At 40.9% G+C, this 21,258-nt stretch overlaps 2 protein-coding genes across 3 annotated transcripts in view; both read right to left on the bottom strand.

Annotated features, from left to right (window-relative positions):
• cox5aa (cytochrome c oxidase subunit 5Aa) overlaps positions 1 to 21,258 on the bottom strand; it is a 131,219-nt gene that overhangs the window by 50,951 nt on the left and 59,010 nt on the right. The window lies entirely within an intron of this gene.
• Positions 2,181 to 18,078, bottom strand: nptna (neuroplastin a). 2 transcript variants are annotated; one of them, XM_075470102.1, is made up of 9 exons: positions 17,724 to 18,078; positions 12,085 to 12,432; positions 10,740 to 10,908; positions 10,562 to 10,656; positions 9,637 to 9,770; positions 8,122 to 8,395; positions 5,436 to 5,457; positions 2,448 to 2,524; positions 2,181 to 2,287 (listed from the first exon to the last, which is right to left on the bottom strand). In XM_075470102.1, exons 1-8 carry the CDS (start codon positions 17,812 to 17,814, stop codon positions 2,464 to 2,466), a joined length of 1,194 nt encoding a protein of 397 aa, XP_075326217.1. In that variant the 5' UTR covers positions 17,815 to 18,078; the 3' UTR covers positions 2,181 to 2,287; positions 2,448 to 2,463. The 2 variants fall into 2 exon arrangements, with proteins under 2 accessions (XP_075326217.1, XP_075326218.1); XM_075470103.1 differs by lacking the exon at positions 12,085 to 12,432 and having other exon boundaries at positions 17,724 to 18,070.

The following is a 21,258-nucleotide window of genomic DNA, read 5'->3' as shown; positions in this document are numbered from 1 at the left end:
TTTTACTCATTTCAGGGTTCACAGTCACAGATGTCCCTTTGACCTGGAAACTGGCTGGTTCTCGAAGAATGACAAATTTGCTGTCATATTAATCCAGGACCTCGCATTCAATCACAGAGAAACAACCAAAGAACAGCACAGCACAAAACAATAAAATAAAAAAAATTTCATACTCAGCCGGTTTTAAGGAAATGCTACAGAAAGTCATCAGCATCAGCCTGCGGGAACATAAAAATCCTTTCGTGGTGCGTACTACCCAATACTGCTGGAGACGTTTCAAATTCTGCATGTGCTGTAGAATTTAATAAAAACATTAAAGACATTTTCCAGTGGGGATTTACCTCCCTTTCTTATTTTAAGAGAGACGCTCAGTGAAAAGATTTCCCGTCTTTGCTGAGTAGATTAAACTCTGCTTGTCTGATTCAGAGTGTGGACTTGTTCATAAGGAGGCAAAGAGATTCAGTGCCTTGACTGCAAATAGAAGTAGATCAGTCAGCAACACTAAATCTAGCTTTATGTAATAATAATCAAAACATTATTCTTCCAACATTTCAGTGCATGTACTGTAGTTTGCATAAATTGTCATTTCCGGCAGTTTTTAAAGCTACATCAAAACCATCCCCACGTATCCACAAGAAAGTAGCTCATTTGAATTTATGTATATGTAAGAAAATTGTTAAATCAGTTGGTGTCAAAAAATATCAACATATTTCCTAAAATCTAATAAAAAAGTTGTTTCAATTTAGCAGATTTGCAGTATGTAAACAAGATGAGTTTTCCTCTATCTTTGGTGCGTAATTCTAACCAAAGAGAGAGCTTCATCGCTTGTCCACGAGAAGCGTTTGTTTCATCTTTTCATGTCTAATCTGGAGCTTGAACATCACAAACAAGGACAAAAGAAACATGTGGAGAGTATTTACAGTATGTGCGCAGAAAAATACTTTCAGGCTTATTGTGAGGGTTCTGCTCGTTCCGCTCTGATTGTTTTATTTCTTAGCAAACAAATCTGCTTCTTTAGTCTCAGTTTTCGCTTGACTGGTCCTCTGATGCTCAGATGTTAACCATCATGGTGTTAACCTGTCTGTTGCAGTCTGCTCATTACATCACTAGATGGTGCTGTTCTCCTCATGCTCAGGGCTGCAACCCTCTGGCAGGGCAGCCTGTGAGCACACTTGGATGTGCTTCTGCAAAGAAAACCAACTGCACAGACGCCACTTTTCATTTCTTGAGATGTTTATTCTTAAAAATGACTCGAGATCTTGGAATTTCTTCATGTGTCAGCTCTGACGTGGGCTTTCTTTCACCACCTCGCCACGTCAGCTGTTGAAGAACTCATGCAGCTGTGTAGTATGCCATTGACGCTCTATGGTGATCCTACTAGTTTAAAGCTTTGTCACAGAGAAATCAGAAGCCACAAAGATTTTCAATATTGTGATATGGATAATAATTGCATAGGGTAATAGCCATGCTGTACAATACACAGAATTATAAAATAATATGTTGGAATGATTGGTACAGATTTACTAAAGTAGGTTTATACAATTTTTCAATATTCTCAACATTTAAGTGCATCATATAATATGAATAGTCTTTATATCAATGGTGATCTGATACATAGTTATAGTGATTTAATACATACAGTACATACATACAGTAAAGTAAATCTTAACCAATTTTAGAGGGACACTGCAAAGCCCTTAAAATGTGATATCTATCTATCTATCTCTATATATTTACATATATATATATGTATATATAGATATACATATATATATGTGTGTGCGTTGTCTGATAAAATGAATGAACAGTATGCAGCGGAATGATAAAACTGTATACATCTGTCATACCAGATCGGGTTGGTGTTCTCTTTTACAATGCTGAGCTTTGTTTTTTTTTGTTCAGTACAGATTTTCTACATTAAGTCACTCTCATTGGGAAAAAAAAAGAAAAAAGAGCCATTTCTGTATCCAACAGAAGGTCAACATCTTGCATGCATTACTGTAGAAGTAGTAAAACTGTAAAATTAGTGGATAAGAAGAAGAAAAAAAGAAATCAAAAAACGTCAACAAGTGCATGCAGCAACAATGGTTATAATGTTAACAACTTCATAATGGTCTTAGTACCTCACAGCCTCACATGATAAAATCATAAGGCATGCCTCATTTAACCCCCCCCCCCCCCCCCCCCCCCAGTCCCCATTCTTTTAATGGCAGATACATCCGATTAACAACTGGTATGGAGTCCCTTCTTGTTTACCTTCATATGGTCAATACATGTGTAATGAGACCTGCAAATATAGAGAAGATTCATTTCATTAACCCAGTCTGACAGCATATGGATTTAGGCTGAGAAGAGTTTTCCGTGGTAATCTCATATCCTGTGTTGGTAACCACAGGCCTGCGATACACATTAATCATCAAGCTTCATCTTAGGAACAGAATACTTACTCAGCAGACAGGCTGCTCAGTTTGTGTTCCTCTGGCGAAGATTCTTGTCCTTGTGATTGTTGGTTGAATTAGTTTTCCTAAAGTAGTATACGACACAATCAGTTCTCATCTCAAATAAAAAGATGTATTTATCATGGCTGAAATACTGCATTCAGGTTAACTGATAGGAGAATCGAATCAAATCCAAGTAACTATTCAAACACTGCATTTAAAAACTCAAGAACAACAAAAGTTTGATTCCCCGTTTCGTTTAGATTATAATCTGACAGAAACCTGAGTTTTTTCTCCTAAAAGTTGTTTTACTACAAATTCCATGTGCTGGAATAAGCGGCGACAAACTGGACTCAAACTCAGTTAAGGGGTCAGCTGTTCATTCACTGCATCCTGTTCCACGCTGGGACCTTTTTCCTCTTTAAAGGCCACATGTTAGAGAATATATATAATGTAATATATATTGTGATTTCAGAAGAAAAAAAACACTTGAGCGACTTGAGTGGATATATTTGGAAAGAATTTAAGACAATAGAAAATACTGTGGTGTTGGGAAGTTCGGAAGAGCTACAGAGACAATACTAATTGAAATAAAAAGCTCAAAATGTAGTTTTTTTTGCCCTGGAGTCTGAAATAAACCATCCTCTTGGTCTCTAATAATTGGCTAATTAATTAGTGCAACAAACACTGTCGCAGCCGAGTGCTTTGACCACTCTTTGAAAGTGGTGTTGGAGAGGGAAACTGGGTCATTTATGACACTTGTTGACTCATTATGACGACATGGCATTCATATATTGCTCTTTTATCAGTGCAGGCTAAAGTCAGTTATCCCACATGCTGGCCATGACAGCTGTTTTTTTATGGGAATGCACTGAGCTCTGGCTTTCCATTCGTTACACAAAGCTTTGTGATGCTGATGCGGCGCCTGCAGGTAACAAACAAACTGATGTATGTTGTTTAAACAAGAGGGCATAAGGTTTTATGAGAGGGACTTGACAATCACTGAAATCATAGGCCATCACCATTTTCTTTTCTCTATAAAGCAGCAAAGAAACTGTAGCGTCCCGAGTTAACTTGTCCAACTTTACACAGAAAGTGTGACGTGGCTGTTTTACATATGCCCAGCGTGCATCAACACGTGCATTCAACACAAAAGAAATGCACGGACAGAAATAAGAGAGGTCAGCCTGTCAGGTACGTAGTCTGGTTTGTTAAACATTTTGTTAAAGCAACACTAGAATAAAATCCTGAATCTGAAAACATTGAAACTTCTGACTTGTTTATCAGTGCATTTATTCGGGCCTGAAACTACAACAACTACAACTTGAGTTTACAGCCCTTCACCGCTTTGCTTTCCTGTAGTTGACATTTCTGTGCGGCTCACATGGAGATATGCTTTTGTGACAGTGGAGTTTCTTTCCACAACTCTAGGGGGAGCCAAAGAGCAAAATAATTAGCCAAATTCTCCAGTGTTACTTTTAAACAAGCATGAACTACTTTGCATGCACTGTTTGCCTTACGCAGCACCCAGTTAAGTTACCTACTGACTTCCCATAACCTTCAAACTTTGGATTTTTAACTTCTTAAGGTATCAATAAGGACTAATTTCCCAGAGGGAACCTCCTGAGGTATCAATAAAGTTCTATCTATCTATCTATCTATCTATCTATCTATCTATCTATCTATCTATCTATCTATATCAGATTGAAACAGCTAGATAGGCTGTTTTCCTGTCAAATTCTTGAAAAAAAAGTTTAAAAAGCCAAATTTCACTTGAGATGCACTTGAGATCTCAGAGGTTCCCATACAGATTGAGAGGCTTCCAGGGGACTCAGGTGAAGCTCAGGCCTCAAATAAAGCAGGTCATCATCTAATCAAAGGGTCAGTGGTTGAATAGTAACAGTATGTTTAAAGCAGGGATGTCCACATCCAGTCCTCGAGTGCCGCTGTTCTGCGGGTTTTAGATGTTTCTCTGCTTCAAAACACCTGATTCAAATCAGTGCATCATTAGCTTGTGCAGAACTCAGCAATATTTTGAAGAGATCTACTTAATCTGAATCAGGTGTGTTGAAGCAGAGAAACATCTAAAACCTGCAGGACAGCGGCCCTTGAGGACCGGATTTGGACATCCCTGGTTTAAAGGTTATTAATGCGTCGCCAACAGTGTGCCAGCTACGAGTTACTGCATACTCCAGCTTTAATGTGTTTTCTTTTCTTTTAAAATATAGATTGCATTTAATTCGGATTTAAATCTACAAGGGAAAACTGTTGAAACATTTGTTTCATGTGCTGATGATGGTGTTAAGGTTAATGTTGGCTGCAGCCGTAAAGCTGATTGCCTGAACAAAACCTCTATTTTTCTATTGTGCACCAGACCTGGGTCAATTCTTTTGTTCTTTTAATTTTTTTTTTCTCACAGTATTCTACTTTCAGCCTCCTCTACTTTGAATCATTAATGAGCGTTAAACAAATGACCCACACTGTGATGTAGTTACACTCAGAAAACAGAATGTATGTTTATCAGTGCAGAGTATTTGTTAAGTTACAACTTCAGCTGACATTTTAATTTGTACTGCTTTTGGTCTTTAGAGACAAACACGTCAACAGACACTTAGATCTGTTAGGCTGCAGTATAACCACCTATATTGCATTAGAAAAGGGTTTAATTTGCACATACATCGATACAAAATAGGGAAGCTCAAAGTAAAGTGTTGCCTTGAGCAACATGATCGGAGCTTTTGAAAGGTGGACAATGTATGTGGCCGCTTTTCAGTCAAAGCAAATGTTTTTTCACTAAACTTTAGAGCATCTCCCTGTGATCCATCTGAATGACTGCTACATGGTGCTAAAAAGTGTTCTTGACCCAGATTTGGGAACTCCTTCAAAGTGACCTTGACACACTGTCACGATTAAATAAATCATTACAGTCTTGAACAAAACACACATTACTTTACTAAAAAGAGATAAGTCAGTGAAGGTGAAATGTTTAATACTTACACTGGTCCAGCTAGGTCATCATCTGTGGCAACAAGGAAAGATATGGAGAAATAAGGACCAGGAAAACAGCAAATAATCGCAAAGGAAGTTGCACACGATGATGAAGTAGCAAGTGGTTAGCTTGTAACAGTGCAGTTTTTTTTTCTGTACTGTATCTGCAGACTGTGTGATGGAATGAAAATGCAGCCCAGAGGAAGTAACAAATACTGAGCGAGAGGCCGTCATGCTGAAGAAAAACCACCTCATGAGTTCACTCACATACACACAGTTAAACACCACATTCGAATGCATGAGCGAGTGACAATCACACGCAGGCAAACTTCAGATTTAAAAATGACTGTCGTCATGCAAAGACAAGCAGCGATCGCAAAGTACATTTGTTCACTGAGAGAGATGACCGAGAGGCAGCTTTAACAGCTACTCAACTGTAGCTAACAAGTCAGTGAAGCAGTGTGAAACAGAGACAACAGAAATTATTGATGAACACAAAATAGTTCATTACAGTGACTTGCATGCCATCTCACTGCTGCAGTAACAACGAGTGTGATGCAAAGATACTGTTTGAGAAAATGGAACAAAAATTAACTGCATTTGACACTGATGTTTGACAGAGAGGAGGCTCAACAAGAGCCGTTAACTGTGCCGTGAACTGGTGGGAGATGAGGCTGAATGCTTATCGAGAAATCAGGCGGCATGCAAAGTCTCACACTTACCACAGACACGGTTCGGGTTATGCAATTTGGAAAGAGGGGAGGATGGGAGATATAACAATCTTAAAACATCCAACAGCTAAAGCTCACTTAATTCTAAGAAAAAGTGGAACTGGCTGCGCATTTAAACTGTAATGATAAACTGTAATGACACTATATTATCCTACAATGACTACTGACAGCTTTGAGCCTTTAGTCATTCACTGCTGGTTGCATTTGATCAGCATGTGACAACATCAAAGTTCTGTTTGAGAGAAAAAGGTCACGCAAATACCATTAATGAATAATTTATGACAAATGCAGAATCAAAAATAAAACACTCGGTAATCTAAAAACAATCATAATTCTCATGGTTGAGCTTGCAGAAGCTTGGAATGACCACAAGATCCTTGAAAAGCCATTACTAATTAAACCCGTCCACCTCTGCAGTGTCATGTTTCTCATGAATATTAAATGAATGCAATTGTTCTGACAAGGCGCGACCTTCTGCAACAGTGTCTGTCTGTTGGGTCGACCTCACCGGACTGAATTATTGAATGCAGGCACAGCACAGTGCTAGATGACTCCAACAGTGTGTGAGGCGGATTTTAAAAAACACAGCGAAAAGAGAGTGTGCCTGCTCTCATGCTTTTTTTCTTCTTTTTTTTTTTACCCTAACTCCACAATGACAATGACAAGGACGCCAGACGCAAAACTTTCTTAACAAAAGAGAAACAAAACTTTCCACCCGAAGAATTACGGTCCCTGACAAAAAGTACGAAATCAACACACTTGGAGGCACTTCATTAAGTTCTTTTTATTTAGTAAAAAAGATAAACGAAAAAAAGTTTTGACCTTTTTATCTAATAGTTTAACATTCAAGTTTTATAGAAATATAACTTTTTAACATTTTTTTGGGAATAAAATCATTGTAATTTAGCTTTTTTTCAAGACGAAGTAGAGAGAAAAAAGAAAAATACGGGATCGTGAACCAAGAAAAATTGAAGAAAATTGCATTAAGAATGAGAATGTAAAAGTGAGGTTTTTGGGTTTTTTAATCGGACTGAGCTCTGGACTGTTTGCTGGTATAATTGATAATTTATGTCATTTTTCTGAAGTAAATTTAAACGCCCTTTGCTTTGAAGTGAGATGCATTATCATCCTGAAACTGTCCCAAAACCTCCTTTTCATTGATGGAATGAGAAAGGAGTTGGACGTTTCAATGTATATCTGTGTATTCCCTGTGGAGGGAATGACTGTCATCCTCTGTGGTCCGTTACCTTACATTAACCATATATCACCAATGATTGTGGAATGAATGGAAAAATGTTTTACTGGACCTGCACCACACAAAAGTCCCAGCATCACCTCCTTTCACAAGGTAATATTCAGTGATTTTATCCAATCATCCAAAGTCCATGGCTGCTTCTCTTTAGCCCACTGAAACTTTGTTTTCCTTCAGCTGTTTTATTACAGTTGTCTCAGACCCTGACTTTGTTTTTTGATTTATTTTGTTGTGCATTTTCTATTTTCAGGCACGTTGCTTTGACCTTTCTGTCCTGACACTTTGACATCTCCCTCGGTCAGTCCCTATGCTTCCCTTCAACAACTTTCCTATTCTGTTTGTATTTGCTCCGAACTTCAGTCACAGCTGACTAGAGACAATCAACATATTTTAGCACGCTCTGAATTCAATTACCCTCTCGAAGGAGTTTTATAACCCTTTCTATTGTTTCCACTGACAGCTCCCTTGTTGGGCACAATAAACCAGGTGCAACAGCTCGTGAAGCTCTGACGGCACTCGGCGCTTCAACTGCGATTCCATTTTTTTCCTCTACTAATACTTAAATTATTGACTCAATAAAAAAATTGAATGAACAACTTCCAAGAGTCTTGATTCCATCATTTTTGCCACATGATGTAAAACAGTTCTCCTCAGATACCCTGAAACCACAGGACTAATAAATCAGTCACGATTAGCATAATTGGTGACTCACCGTCTTGTAAATCGTCCGGCTTCTTACGCTTCTCATAAACAACGATGATGATGACCAGGATGATGATCTCAGCCAAAACTCCCAGAAGAGGCCACAAGGGAGCCAACTGGCTGCGAACCCTCAACACGGACTTCTCGCTATAGCTGCCGATCATGTTGGTGGCGTTGCACATGTACTCGCCCGGATCTAAATTAATGTCCAGGTTGACGATGTGGAGCTCAGTGTAGTTGTCCTTGCTGCTGATGAGGAAGCGTCCGGATGAATTGTCAATGTCCTGTCGAGGGATTCAAAGAATTTAGCACAGCTCATTTTTTACATGTTTCTTTAATAGTTTCAAACTGAAAATACATGTTATGAAGTAACAATAAAACACTTAAACTGGCTTCAAAATTGTGTATTTCAGTTCCAACTTGATTTTTCTTTTCTTTTGCTTGTTTTACTCTTCATATTCTGTAAGAAGGTATTCTGTGCTTCACTCTCCTATTTTATTTTTGCTCCATCATAATGATTAGTTTCTAGTCCAGTTTTTTCCAATACAAAGTATAAAGATCTAATCATTTGATGTAATTTAGTAAACGAGAATGTTTTTCTTTTTCTTTTAAATAAACAGTAACTCAGTCTAAATGCCGCATGGCAAAGAATCCTTAAGAACACACTGTATTTAACTAAAGTTAACAAATGGCAGCTTAAGCATAAGAGGATTTTAACCTCATAGCCTTCGGTGCTCCCTTCTGCTTAGGTAGATAGCTGTTGAACTGGTGGATGAATCGCAGCTTTAGCTTGTATTTGCAGATGGAATGACGAAGCGTTCGCTGATGATGGTTTTTTAAGGTTCTCAGGCATTTAGTGATTCCCATGTCAGTTTTTGTATGTTTTAAATGCAGTGCTGTCCTTGAGCCACTTAATGTTGGCTTCTCTTAGGTTAACCAGTTGGAGAGTATGCATAGTTGTCTGTCTGTTTGGGTTTTCTCTTTGAAGCACTGGTGACATGTCCAGGATGTAGCCTGCCTTCTGCCCGGTGTTAGTTGGGACAGGCTCCAACACTCTCAGACCCTCCACAGGATAATGAAGACACAGCGGATGGATCAGTGAATGTACCTAAGTGATGATGAAACCCCAGAATTCTTTGCAATTTAATGTTAAAGTAATAATATTCTTAAGTTACTCAAATACTCAGCCTCTAATGATAAAATATATTTCTGTTCGAACATTTGATGTGTTGCCTCAGTACTGTTTCAATTCGTCTTAAGGTGTTAATGAGTCATAGATAATTGAATTCTGTTCTAAATTAGCGCTTCGAACACAGTTTTGCATGAGACATCACTGTTGTATAATCTAGTCCTTATACTTAATTAATTTATCATCAAAACAAATCTGGATTTGAAAAGCTTAATTTTTGTGATGTCGAGGGTTCTGAGTGCAGGTATGCCACAAAAGTGCATATAACAAACTGAGAATACAGCAAATGATTCACATTTATAAAGTGTAAATTCAGAAGTATTGTCAACGGCATACCCTGAAAGCACCATTGTCCAACTTGTGCCAGCTCCAGAAGGGGTGAGGAAAGCCCACAGATTTACAGTAGAGTACAGCGCGCTGGCCTTCGTTCTTATTCTCACTGCGCTTATGGCCTGTTACCACTGGAGGAGCTGACAATCCAGAAAAATGTAAGAGATTAACCAAAAAATATGTGAGAAAACAATGAGACTCGTTCTGGTAGCTCTGCAACATGCTGAGGCAACAAAGGTAATATCCATAATCATTGTCAGTTTACTTTCAGAACCAGCTGCAGCAAACATTCCCACATTAATGTAGAGCAAAATGAATGAAACTCAAAAGGATGAAACATACATGTTTTTGTCTATTTTCACTAACTGACTAACTGATTAGAAATGAATTCTCATCAAGTCGATCGTGATCAGGGGTCTATGCATTAGAAAGCCTTATAGCAATGATAAATCAAGCACTTCCGTAAAAATGCCATCCACTCCATCGAGAGCCTGTGATCAAACGTAACATTAAGCTTTATGTATTAATCAGTGAATTCTGTATATTAGAAAACTGCTCGGCTACAAGTCTTTTTCTTTCTGCCTGGATGAATAGAAATGCCCCATCACATAAGAAGTAAACCGACCCAAAATCCAATTTGCCTTCATAGCGATGCATGTGTGACAGCAGAAAAGGCTGACCGGATTTTACCGTTAAGACATAATCCCCTGCCATCAGACAAACAAGACACCATCTGCTGCCACTGAGTCGAGCATTGGCTGGATGGAGGTGTCAAGGGCGCAGGCTGCCCCTGGGCGGCCAGCAGATCTGTTTGAAATCACAGGCCCTCACGTGACAGGACTGCAAGCGCTCAAGGCCACTCGTGTTGGTGACAAATCGAACGTGGCCTTGAAACAGCAGAAGTGACAGTCACTCGTAAATCATGACCTACCTTTAATTTCAATCGTGGCGTTGGCTGGAGGAGCTATATCGAAGATGTAGACACACATATACACTCCGGCGTCGTCTCCCCTTGGTCTGTTCAGACTGCAGAACAAAACCACACCTGAAGTTCACCCGCACCGGCCTGCTGGACACCCATGCAAAGGTGAGACGGTTCCCTTCCCTACCTGTACTCAGTGTTCGCGTTTGAGGTGCGCGTTTCAGCGATCTCCTCGCCGTTCTTCATCCAGTAGCTCTCCTTATGGGCGCTGTGGGCGCTGGTCAGGTTGCACTGCAGGGTGAGGCTGCCAACGTCCCCGATAAGCGTGGCGTGTTCGGAGGCAGAAATCGACGGCTCTGCAACAGAGAGACGGCTCTGTAACAGCAGAAGTACTGTCTGCTGAGGGTGAGGGTGTTTTAAAAGATGTAAAGAACAGAGCACGGAGGGTTCAGCCAAGGGGTTCACCACAGCCAACCTTACACAATAGAAAAAGGAAGTAGAGCTCCACGGTGGGAGGAATTATTTTGGTCATCCTGACTTCTTAAAGTAGAAATCCCTTCATTTTCCGTCTCAGACACTTAAAACTGCCTTGACTGAATTATTAATACAGACACTGCCCAACTGCATAAGGGGAAAAAGGGTTTGGGGATGCAATTTGCAGCTCAAGTTTATTCACTTTGGGATTAGAGCTCAACTCTGAATGAACTCGGAAATGATGGTGCCGTGTTTTGGTCTACTACTATGGCAGAACTGGAGGTCAAGAGTCATGGACTTTCCAGTCAAGTCTATATATTGTTATAACTGTCTACAACACTGCAATCAATTTAGCTTTAAAGGTCAAGGTTCTTCAGAGCTGGAAGAGCTCACCAAATATTGACTAAGATTCAACCTGTTGAAACAATTCACTCGAATTAGCTGTTAGACAAATAAGATTTTGGTGAGATCTCCCCGACCCTCATTACCAACATCTTTCTTGCACACGAACAAACAAGTGAAATCATTTATCCGTAGTCACACACTTCCTCATCACACTTTCTAAAGATCCCATTTTGAAAGTTTTACTTCCGATATTTGAACCCGAGATTTTGATTTGTAATGAGGATGAGAATGGTATCTCTGCCGACTTTGAAGAAGATGTACATTTTCCTGGAAGCTGTCAGAAATGCGATGCGCTCTGAAATATAATAATCAAAGGACACTTCATACTGGGCAACTTTGTGCATGTTATGGAAGTTGGAAGTGTAAGTTCCGAAAACAAATAACAGACATAATGACAGGTCAGTAATGATTTGGGTAAATGTGGAAAAGGGAAAGAAGGGGAAAAAATAAACAGAGGAAATTAAGGAAAATCTAGACTAGACTGTATAGAAAAGAAATAACATGAGGACAAGCGGATGATGCTTTTCTTCACTTTTCAGTTCTACGGGGGAGGAAGATACCTATGGAGGAGGCTAGCGGTCCACTGGGGAGGTTTGAGGGGAGGCTGAGTCACACCAGAACTGGGGCTGGGCTACTCTACGCTGACCACTCACTTTGCAGCACCGTTACTGAGGCCTGAGCACGGATCCAGGTGGTGGCTGGATTTTGATGGAGGTCGTTACGTCGCGGGTCATTGCTTGCTCTGCACTCATACGTCCCGGCGTCATCCAGCGTGAGACGCGAGACCCCCAGTACGCTCACTGAGTTGACGCCATACGCCGTGCCGATGGACACCCGTCGCTTACGGGCGCCGTCCCACAGCTGCCTGAAAGAGTCGGCTCGGTTGATCTCTGCGTACCACCACTGGATTTCTGGGGTGGGGTTACCTACTACGTCACAGTACAGCTCAAAGGTGTCGCCTGTGAGTTTAGTCTCAGAGAGGGGTGACTTCACAAAGCCCGCTGTTGGTGGTGGTGGTTTAGAGGGGCAGCGTGTCCACAGATCAACCAAAAAAAGGAGAGCAAGTGTGGGATGGAGAGGCAAGAAAATGAAAGGTTAAATCAAAAGGAGTCAGCAAAAGACAGACAAGAAGGAAAAAAAAAAATCAACATAACAGACAACTTATATCAAAATGAAAACATAAACACAAAGTTTCACCGGTTGATTTTCTCTTTTGTTATCATTTACTCTCCTGATATAGAAAACGTGCGGACAAATGACAGTCACAGTCTCCCCAAAGCTCAGAGGGTTGGAGTGATGTTTGATTCACTGGGACTCTTTCTCTCAGATCAGTAACTGAATATACAACACCAAACCAGCATATATTAAGATCTGCATCAAACTGGCTGATCGGGAACGATCCAATTTACATTTTTGCAGAGAAGGAGAGACGACCTAAGATCTGTCTGAGCCATTATTGCTGCTATTCCTGGGAAGCTTTAATTCAATTCTGCTGGAACGTCCCTGCAAGGCTGCTCTCACTTAATTTGTCAGTTAATGACATCATATAAATTTGGGCTGGCTCGCACAGCGCTCACATGCAAAAGTCATTCATGTGACCTTGCCATTTTCAGCCCAATCCTTTATGTTTCATAAAAACATCATTATTGCTCCAAAAAGCTTTGTCTACACAACTGTTTAATGATGGGGACACAATTTTACAGTTAGTGTTACTGGATTGAACTGCCTCCCTCTTAGAAGTAATGCAAAAGAAGTGACACAACTGATCGTGGTAGCACAGAGAGGAGGACGAGGAGGAGGAGGAGGAGGAAGTGGTGGACGGGGGGCTGTAGTCATAAGCATGATCTGTTGGCACCGCGGAGAGTGAGATATCGAGAGGAGATTTATACAAGCTGTGCAGCTCTTGGTCTCTGGGGAGAGTGTGGGCGCATGGTGATAGACCCCCTCTGTTTCCATAGAAGCACTCTACGGCAACAAAGCAAGAAAACGAAGAAACAACCAACCAGACCAGAGACCATCATAAGACAGACGATCACTTTTTTTTTCCTTTTTTTTTTCCTTTAGACAAGCTGACGTCAAGAAACCCTGCTGCAAAGCTCGTAACTGGTTCCCTCAAGGCCAGCTCCTATAGCGCAGCAACATATAGATTCCTTTATCCATACAGAAAGTACCAGTAAATACCATTAATGGGAATCAAATCCAAAACCTCAGCTCTCAGCTTAAAAGTGCTGAGAGATGGACATCGCCACCTCATACAGAACCGACATGTTAACAGTGCTGAGCTGGCGGTCCTGTCCCCATACGTCACCGTACATGTGCTCGTGTCAAGTTGCTGTCAGTTTACTTCTGGCCAGCAGTTATGTTCGTCTCATGCGTCTGATTGGGGAAACAAGGCTTCAAACACTACATTCGCAAACAATAAGAAATTGCAATGACTGTTATAGGGCGCTCACACCAAAAGCGTCTTGAGCAGCCGCGGCGGCCAGCTGCCATTCATTTTCAATGAAGGCTGGTGTCGATGAGCGGCCGGAGTGAGCGTCAAAAGTTGAGAGAGGCTCAACTTTATGCAAATAAGCAGTGACGGCCGATTGTGGGCCGATCTGGATTCCGAAGGCGAAAAAAAGGCGGAAAGAGAGGAAAACAATGGAGGATAAATTAATTTTTGCAGTCTCCGGTTTCCCAGAGCTGTACGATATAAGCCTGTTTGTCTACAGAGACAATAAAAAAAAAAACTGATGATGCTCTTTTATCCAGTCGGAAATAGCGCTGAATCAGGACCCAGATGGACCGATGGCCTTTCCATCGCAAATATGCAGATGCAACACAAAGAAGGCTGCCCAGAGTGCGATCCATGGTGAAAGAGGCAACCGATGTATCGATGGATTATTATATATGCCTGCTATTTGAAAGCCACGCCCCTTCGGCCACTTTGGTCGCTCGCTTTTGGTGTGCAGCGACTGCAGGCGGCGCGTTGTGAGCGAAATGAGCGACCACAGGCGATTCTGTCGCTTTTGGTGTGAGCGCCCGGCGGTCGTCACATTAAACTTCTCATTCTGTCTGTAAACAATACTCAATTACTGAAGTACGACCTCGAAAAATGGCTGAAGCTGACATGTTAGAAGCTGCAACCGAGACACTTTTTTTCCAATTATAATTGAGAATCCAGTAGAGTGACATCTAGTTGAAAGTAGTCCGTAGTCAACTGAATAACCCAACAACCCCGAAATTTGCCAGCAAAAAACACAGATGTTCCACTTAAGAGCCGGTGTTTGGTTTGACATTGTAACACGGTTCAGGATGACACGCGTAAAAAGTTCTCACTTCAGGGTACCACAGAATCCTGCCCAAATTAAAACACATGAACAACTGTTATGAAAACTGGGCCACATCTATGCCAGCAGATTGCCCTAAATAAGGTTTATGAATTTTTAAAGAAAAAAAAGATATTCTCTTTTGCTTCGACGCTCAATTAACTGCAGTTCAACGATAAGGCACTCTGTGCCTATCCTTTTTATTTCCTGGTGACTGATTTATGTGTGCATGATCTGACCAAAACGATAATAACATTAAAACACGACGTACTTGCATGATCAATCCTTTTGTTGCCTTTTTGTTTCAAGATCTTTTAACAGTTTCAATTTTTGTCAAGCACTCGTCAGGTGAAAGTTCGTCGTGTGCAGGCCGTTTTATGACAGAGTGGAAGACGCCTTGTATGTGAATTTGTTATATGTTAAGAGTCAAATGACCTAGAATTTCAGAAAATATCAAAATGGCACGTTAGAGGTCGACAGACTCACGTCTCTTGTTATTTCGCACTGTGAATGTTCACAGAGCAGAAGCTGGAACAGAGAGTGGTTGGGAGCTAGAGCTTGTTAAATAGCTTTAAAAGATGGCTAATCCAAACGTGACCAGAATCTCATACGGTCGAAAACGTCATTCAGAAAATTAATAATAATAATGATGATCGCTGTACTGTTGTTTGTGAGCCTTATCCCTAAACCTAAAGCTGGAGTCACGTTTGGAGCTTAATTATGCTAATTCACGGCTGAGTGGTGAAACCATAAGTCTGACAATGCAACATGAATATTGTTGTTTTTCAGTAGTCAGTGTTTTTTTTGCAGATTCGTCTTCTAAGAGTCCATTCAAACAAAACCCACATACCAGCACATGCAGTGTAGCTAACGGGACCCTTAATCAGTATTTCATCAGAAGAGAAAGAATTAGTATGACTACAGTTTACATTACATGCAACTCTGTGCTGGACTGCCTGAACTGGAAATACTTTAATATTCGCAAAGCCCCAGAGAGCAGAAACGTAGCACGTGTAAAGTGATATTATCATAATATCAATTAAGGTCACAATAATGTGTTTAAAGACCTGACTTGCTTTTGTTCTCTGATGCATCATGCAGTGATTCTGAATATCACGAATGGCACTATTAACAGAACAGTTGAATGTAGAGAGGGCGCTGCTTCAGTGAGTTTGATGTTTTAATTCCAGGGAGCTTCAGAAACCTCCAAGCTTCAAAGATGTCATCAAAGGCAAGAGGCTGTCTTTGATGCTAAACGTAACAGAAATGATCATTAGAGCTCAGTTTACTCCTCAACCGTACGACAGAAAATAGTCACCCACCATATTTCCATGGTCGTTGTTATTTTTCCGGACAAAAATACCACGGGCATAGTTCCGGCCTTTTCATTTTTTAGAATTTCATACTTATCGACTTTTGTGTAGCTGGACGACGGGCTCGATAGAAAAGTGGGCTGAGACGTAAACTGGAACCAGCTGCATCGAGACCTTTCAGCTACTGTACCACACATGTGGCGCAACCGGTTAAACTACTAAGCACCCCTTTATTTGCAGTCGTTTTTGGTAGCTGTTAATAATCTGGCAAATAATCAGCTTGAATTGATGGGTTTATCACTAAAATGTGTGACCCAGCTAAACACCCCTTAATTCAAGCCTGTGGGTTTTTTTTATAATCTTTCTATGAAATAGAAATGAAAACATGGTTAAATGAACATCCTCATCAGCTAACTTGTCAAGAAAAGCTTGTTCTATTTTCAATGCGGCACACATCCATAGGGAGCCCCTAATTTGCAAAGCTTGATATATGAACAACCACTGTGCTAATTACCTCCGCATTAGCAGATTTGGCCTGACATATAAATCAGGGGGAGAAAAGAGCATATACTAATGCTATACATAGACAGTAAAGCTCCACATTTTATCAGCTATACCTCTAACTGAAGGAGGGAGGGTGTTAGGAGTGGGTGATGTGTAATGCAGTCCCACACACGGTCCACTCCAGGGAAGGCCAAAGCTTGCTGGTAAAGGCATACAAGCCACTCTGCACACTTACAGCAGCAAATACTCAGCTGAGAGAGGGTTACACTGAACTAATCTGCCAGGTGGGGATGAGATTTATGAGCAGAGGGACATTTAGACAAGCAGAACAGAGCTGGGAGATCAATGCCATTCTGCAGTGCAGGGCATCTCAGCGAGGAGTTAACAGAGTCACTGTTGCAGGAGGACATTAAAGCCACAGCTCCCAGTGCAGCATCTCCGCTCTAAAAATAGAAGCATGCAGCAAAATGGACTGGTGCTATTTACAGAGCCGCACTCCTGAAGTCCTACATCTAATTACACGGGCCTACATGATGAGCTCCGCTCCAGCTTGCTCTGGTGCGGATCTCAGCCTGCAGGAGAGGAGCTGGAGACGCACTAAATGCAGTCTGCGTGAGCCATTCCCTGAGCAGATCCAGGCGGGACAGCATGTTGAATGTGAGCATGCTATGTGTGAGTGTGTATGCGGGCTTGTAAGGGTTTTAAACTTCAGTGTGCCCCCCCCCCCCGTGCACCTTTACCGATTCCCCAAAACTAATTAGTGGAACCTGTCCTTGCTGACTGCACTGCTCGGGTTTCGATTGAGTATTCAGCTCCACACTTCAAAGGACATTTTAGGGACATCGTCCGGGCCTCCGTGTGGCCCATTTCAGCCTACGGAAAACAGATTGTAGCTTATTAATGTTTTATTGAGCCTTCACTGCAAACGCATGAGAAAACAACATTTAAAAAAAGCATCGCCTGGTAGACCTTACGTGTTTCTTTAGGTGATTAAGGGATGTTCTGGTGGAGAGATCAACGATAAACGGTTTTCATTAAAGCAAAATTAAAAAAAAAAAAACTAAATGGATAAACGCAGGCATTACTCCCACCCTTAACGCTGCATTTTCGCCACGATGTGAGGATCCCATCATGCTTTTTCTATGAGGAGATCCCGTATCCTACCGTTCTGGGAAGAGACGGACTGCAGCATCAGTGTTGCAAATATCGCCACCGAGAGGGACATGACTGCAGCTCTTCGCTTGCCAGGTATCATCTTCGGAGGCGGTGGGTGGAAAAACACCGGTAGGAAAGCGCTAAGGTGACCCGAGCGGGTTGTGGAGATGGTGATGATGGCGCGGGATGGATTCGCCCAGGCTCCGGACACTCCTGTCGTGTCGAGCGCAGAGGGGAAGTGTCGCTAGGTAGACTAGCGGGGGCCCGCTGCGGTCCTGCTGGCTACCTGAGCAGCTCTGCTGTCAGCCCGGTGCAGCCAGGGAACCACCTTTTTTTTTTTTTTTTTCAACCAAACGTCAAATCTTGAATCCCGCGAGATCTTGGAGGAACGCAGAGACAAACCGGAAAATCTGAGAGTAACGTCCAATCCCAAAGTGGAGCAGAGGCAATTATGTGAGAGCCACAGACAAGATGGACGCTGTTATTTCTCATGGGCAGGCTTTAGGATAGTCATTTACACACCTGATATTCATCTGATAATTACCTGTAGCCAAGTTAGGCCATGTTTAAGCTTCGCCAAGGAAGATTTAGCACTGTTGCTATGGTTACCTCCATCTTTTCTTTTTTTTTTTTGCTTCTTTAAATAGCCATCCGCCAGCCAATCAAACCAAAGCACCTCTCAGGTATTGACACAGAATACTTTGTCAGAGCTCAACAACCTGCCATTGATCATTCACTGGGCCATGGGTCTGTAACTTTTCACTCAAGCTGACTAAAAGCCTACCTAAAGTAGGCTACACGTTGGAACACCCACGGCGTTAAGCAGACTTTTAATCCTATTTCTCTTTAAACAAATAAAGGGCAACGTCAGGTTCACACCGACAACACAGTTCACAGGGTTAGAAGAACGTCCCTCTTCCCAGCCACTTTCCTTCATCCAGTTCAGCTTATTAACAGAAACAAAAAAAAACCTTACTCCTACAGTGAAGGGGATCTGGTTCTCTGACACCGTGAGGGACATTTTGCTGCGAGTTGGCACCTTAGAGGGAGGGGGCACTGCAAATCAATACAAAGTTGTTCAGAGTGATCACCTTTATCCTGTGTTTATATTTATCTTACCCTCTTAACATCCCACCTTGGTGACAGCGGTGTCTTTCACGATGAATGTTCCCAACAACGGGGCACGAGGCATCACTCAGGGGTTTTATAGTTGAAATGCAAACCTTTGTCTTGTCTCGTCTGATCAAAGTGCATTCACTATCATGGAGGTATTCTGCGGTGAAGGTGGTAATCGACTTAAGAGCATTTTCCTTTTGTCCACTTCCTTTGAGTGGCAAAATGTTCCGCTCATATGCAAGTCATTAAATAATAATCTTGTATGAAATAGAAGTGATTTGTGTGTCATTTTTACTTTGTCTTAACCCTTTTACCCCTCTCTGACCACAGGACGTGTCCATGCTTGAGATAAACAATACACAACAACCATCATTTTTTGCTTTTTAAATGAAAACACATGACTTCAGCATCAGCAAATCTGTTCGCAACATATTTCTAATTTCTTGCATTCATACATGAAGACATCTGAATACATGAAGGCTTTAAGTCATAATAACTATGATTTGTGTGGATAAATGCGAGGACAGAAAGGTGAGCTTGAGCAGCCTGCTACAACACTTTTGTACCCTTTTCTTTCATTTTAAATGACTAACCTTGATAATAAAGCAATATTTTACGTAGTATTATACCTATATGATATATGGCAGTGTTGTATAGTAACGAAGTAAAAATACTTCACTACTGTACTTAAGTATATTTTGGAATACTTTGTACTTTCCTCGAGTTTAAAATTTTTGGACAACTTTCACTTTTATTTCACTATATTTCCGAACTTAATTGCATACTTTTACTCCAATACATTTTCATTGTTCGGTTTAGTTACTCGTTACAAAAAAAAGAGAGAGAGAGAGAGAGAGAGAAAACGCAACAGTGTTTTGACCCCATGCATGTTATGCCTGCCCAAAGATGTGGAAATTCTATCTTACAGAAACTCCCCTTTTTTAGGTTTTAAGGTAGTTTTACAAAAAAAGGTCTTCCTCTTCAGATGCCAGATAAGCTGCAGTTCCCTCCCAATTCTTTTTTTCTTTTGTATAATGGCCGCTTGTGTGTGCACCTCCTATAGCTTGTGAAGTACAGTAATCGTAACAGCTTTTTTTCTTGGTGATGTTGGCCGCATTTTCTGTTATTCTAGAGTTATTCTATTTATTTTTTAGAAAGGTTTACAAAAGGGGTTTCAAACTGGACTCCCTCTTCAGATGCCAGATAAGATTCAGTTTTCTCCTATTTTTTTCTTTAAATTTTGTTTATAATGATGGCAATAACAGTAGCAGCCTCTTTTGTTTAATTTTTTTCTTAATGGTGTAATGTACGCCTCATTTTCAGCACTGACCTTACTTTAAGAAGAAAAACCTAAAGGTTCACAAAGTTTGTATTTTCTGTCTAAACCTGGTCTAAATTTTGCCTGCACTTGGTTGTGTGTAGATTTTAAGTGTATTTGACCTTCAAAGTTTACCAAAATATAAAAAATATCATTCAAACTGCATTTGCCTTGTTTACTTTTTACTTATACTTTTCATTACATTACTTAAGTACATCTATTTTTACAGTAATTCTCATACTTAAGTACAAGACGTTTCTCAACAAGACTTTAACTCAAGTAACATTTCAGTCAGTGACTTGGACTTTTACCAAAGTCATATTTTGGAGGGGTACCTATACTTTTACTTGAGTGTGAGATTTCAGTACTTTATACAACACTGGTCAGCACTAAAACTTAACATGGATCCATACTGTTACTAGATTACAGGTTAATGAGTTCTTTACTGCTTTGTGTCCTCTCACTTTCTCACTTAATCACAAGCTAAACCCTTTGCAGTCTCCAGCTCTCAAGCTGACTGTAAATCTAGAGTATGGGTGAGATTTTGGAGTGACATATTAATGCCACCATCATCGAAAACAACAAATAATTGACAATCTTTCAAAAGAATGGTGTTCCATCAGGGTCCACATTCACCGTTTGATTAACACCAGCCAATAAAGCATGGCCCAACCATCCTTTAGGCGGACAGAGCCTTTCCCAAATGTTGTGGAGCATGAAGTGAGGTACACTTTGGACAAGCTGCGAGTCCATCACAGGACCTACAGAGAGACAAATAAACATGCACATTTAAATTCAGATCTTTTAGAGTCAATAATTAGCCTAACGTACATGTCTTTGGTTTGTGGGATTGAACTGGAGGCATAGAAAGATTCCATGCAGGTGCAGGGATGCAAACCAGGCCCATCAGAATAGAGGCCCAATGAGAAGAGACTGTATCAGGTTGACAGTTCTGTCAAGGCTTGGTGAAGTTAGGAGAAAAGGACATGGCTGACTGATATCAGTGATAGTCATCCTCTAAAAACCTTCCATATCAGTCCCAGATTTTATAGATGATAAATGTAGGTCTTAAGAGTGAGGAGTTGTCGAGACATTTTAATCAAAATCACA

The sequence above is a fragment of the Odontesthes bonariensis genome, chromosome 7, assembly GCF_027942865.1.
Source record: "Odontesthes bonariensis isolate fOdoBon6 chromosome 7, fOdoBon6.hap1, whole genome shotgun sequence".
NCBI lineage: Eukaryota > Metazoa > Chordata > Actinopteri > Atheriniformes > Atherinopsidae > Odontesthes > Odontesthes bonariensis.
The sequence above is the reverse complement of the archived record's forward strand: the minus strand, read 5'-3'. Positions and strand labels throughout refer to the sequence as shown.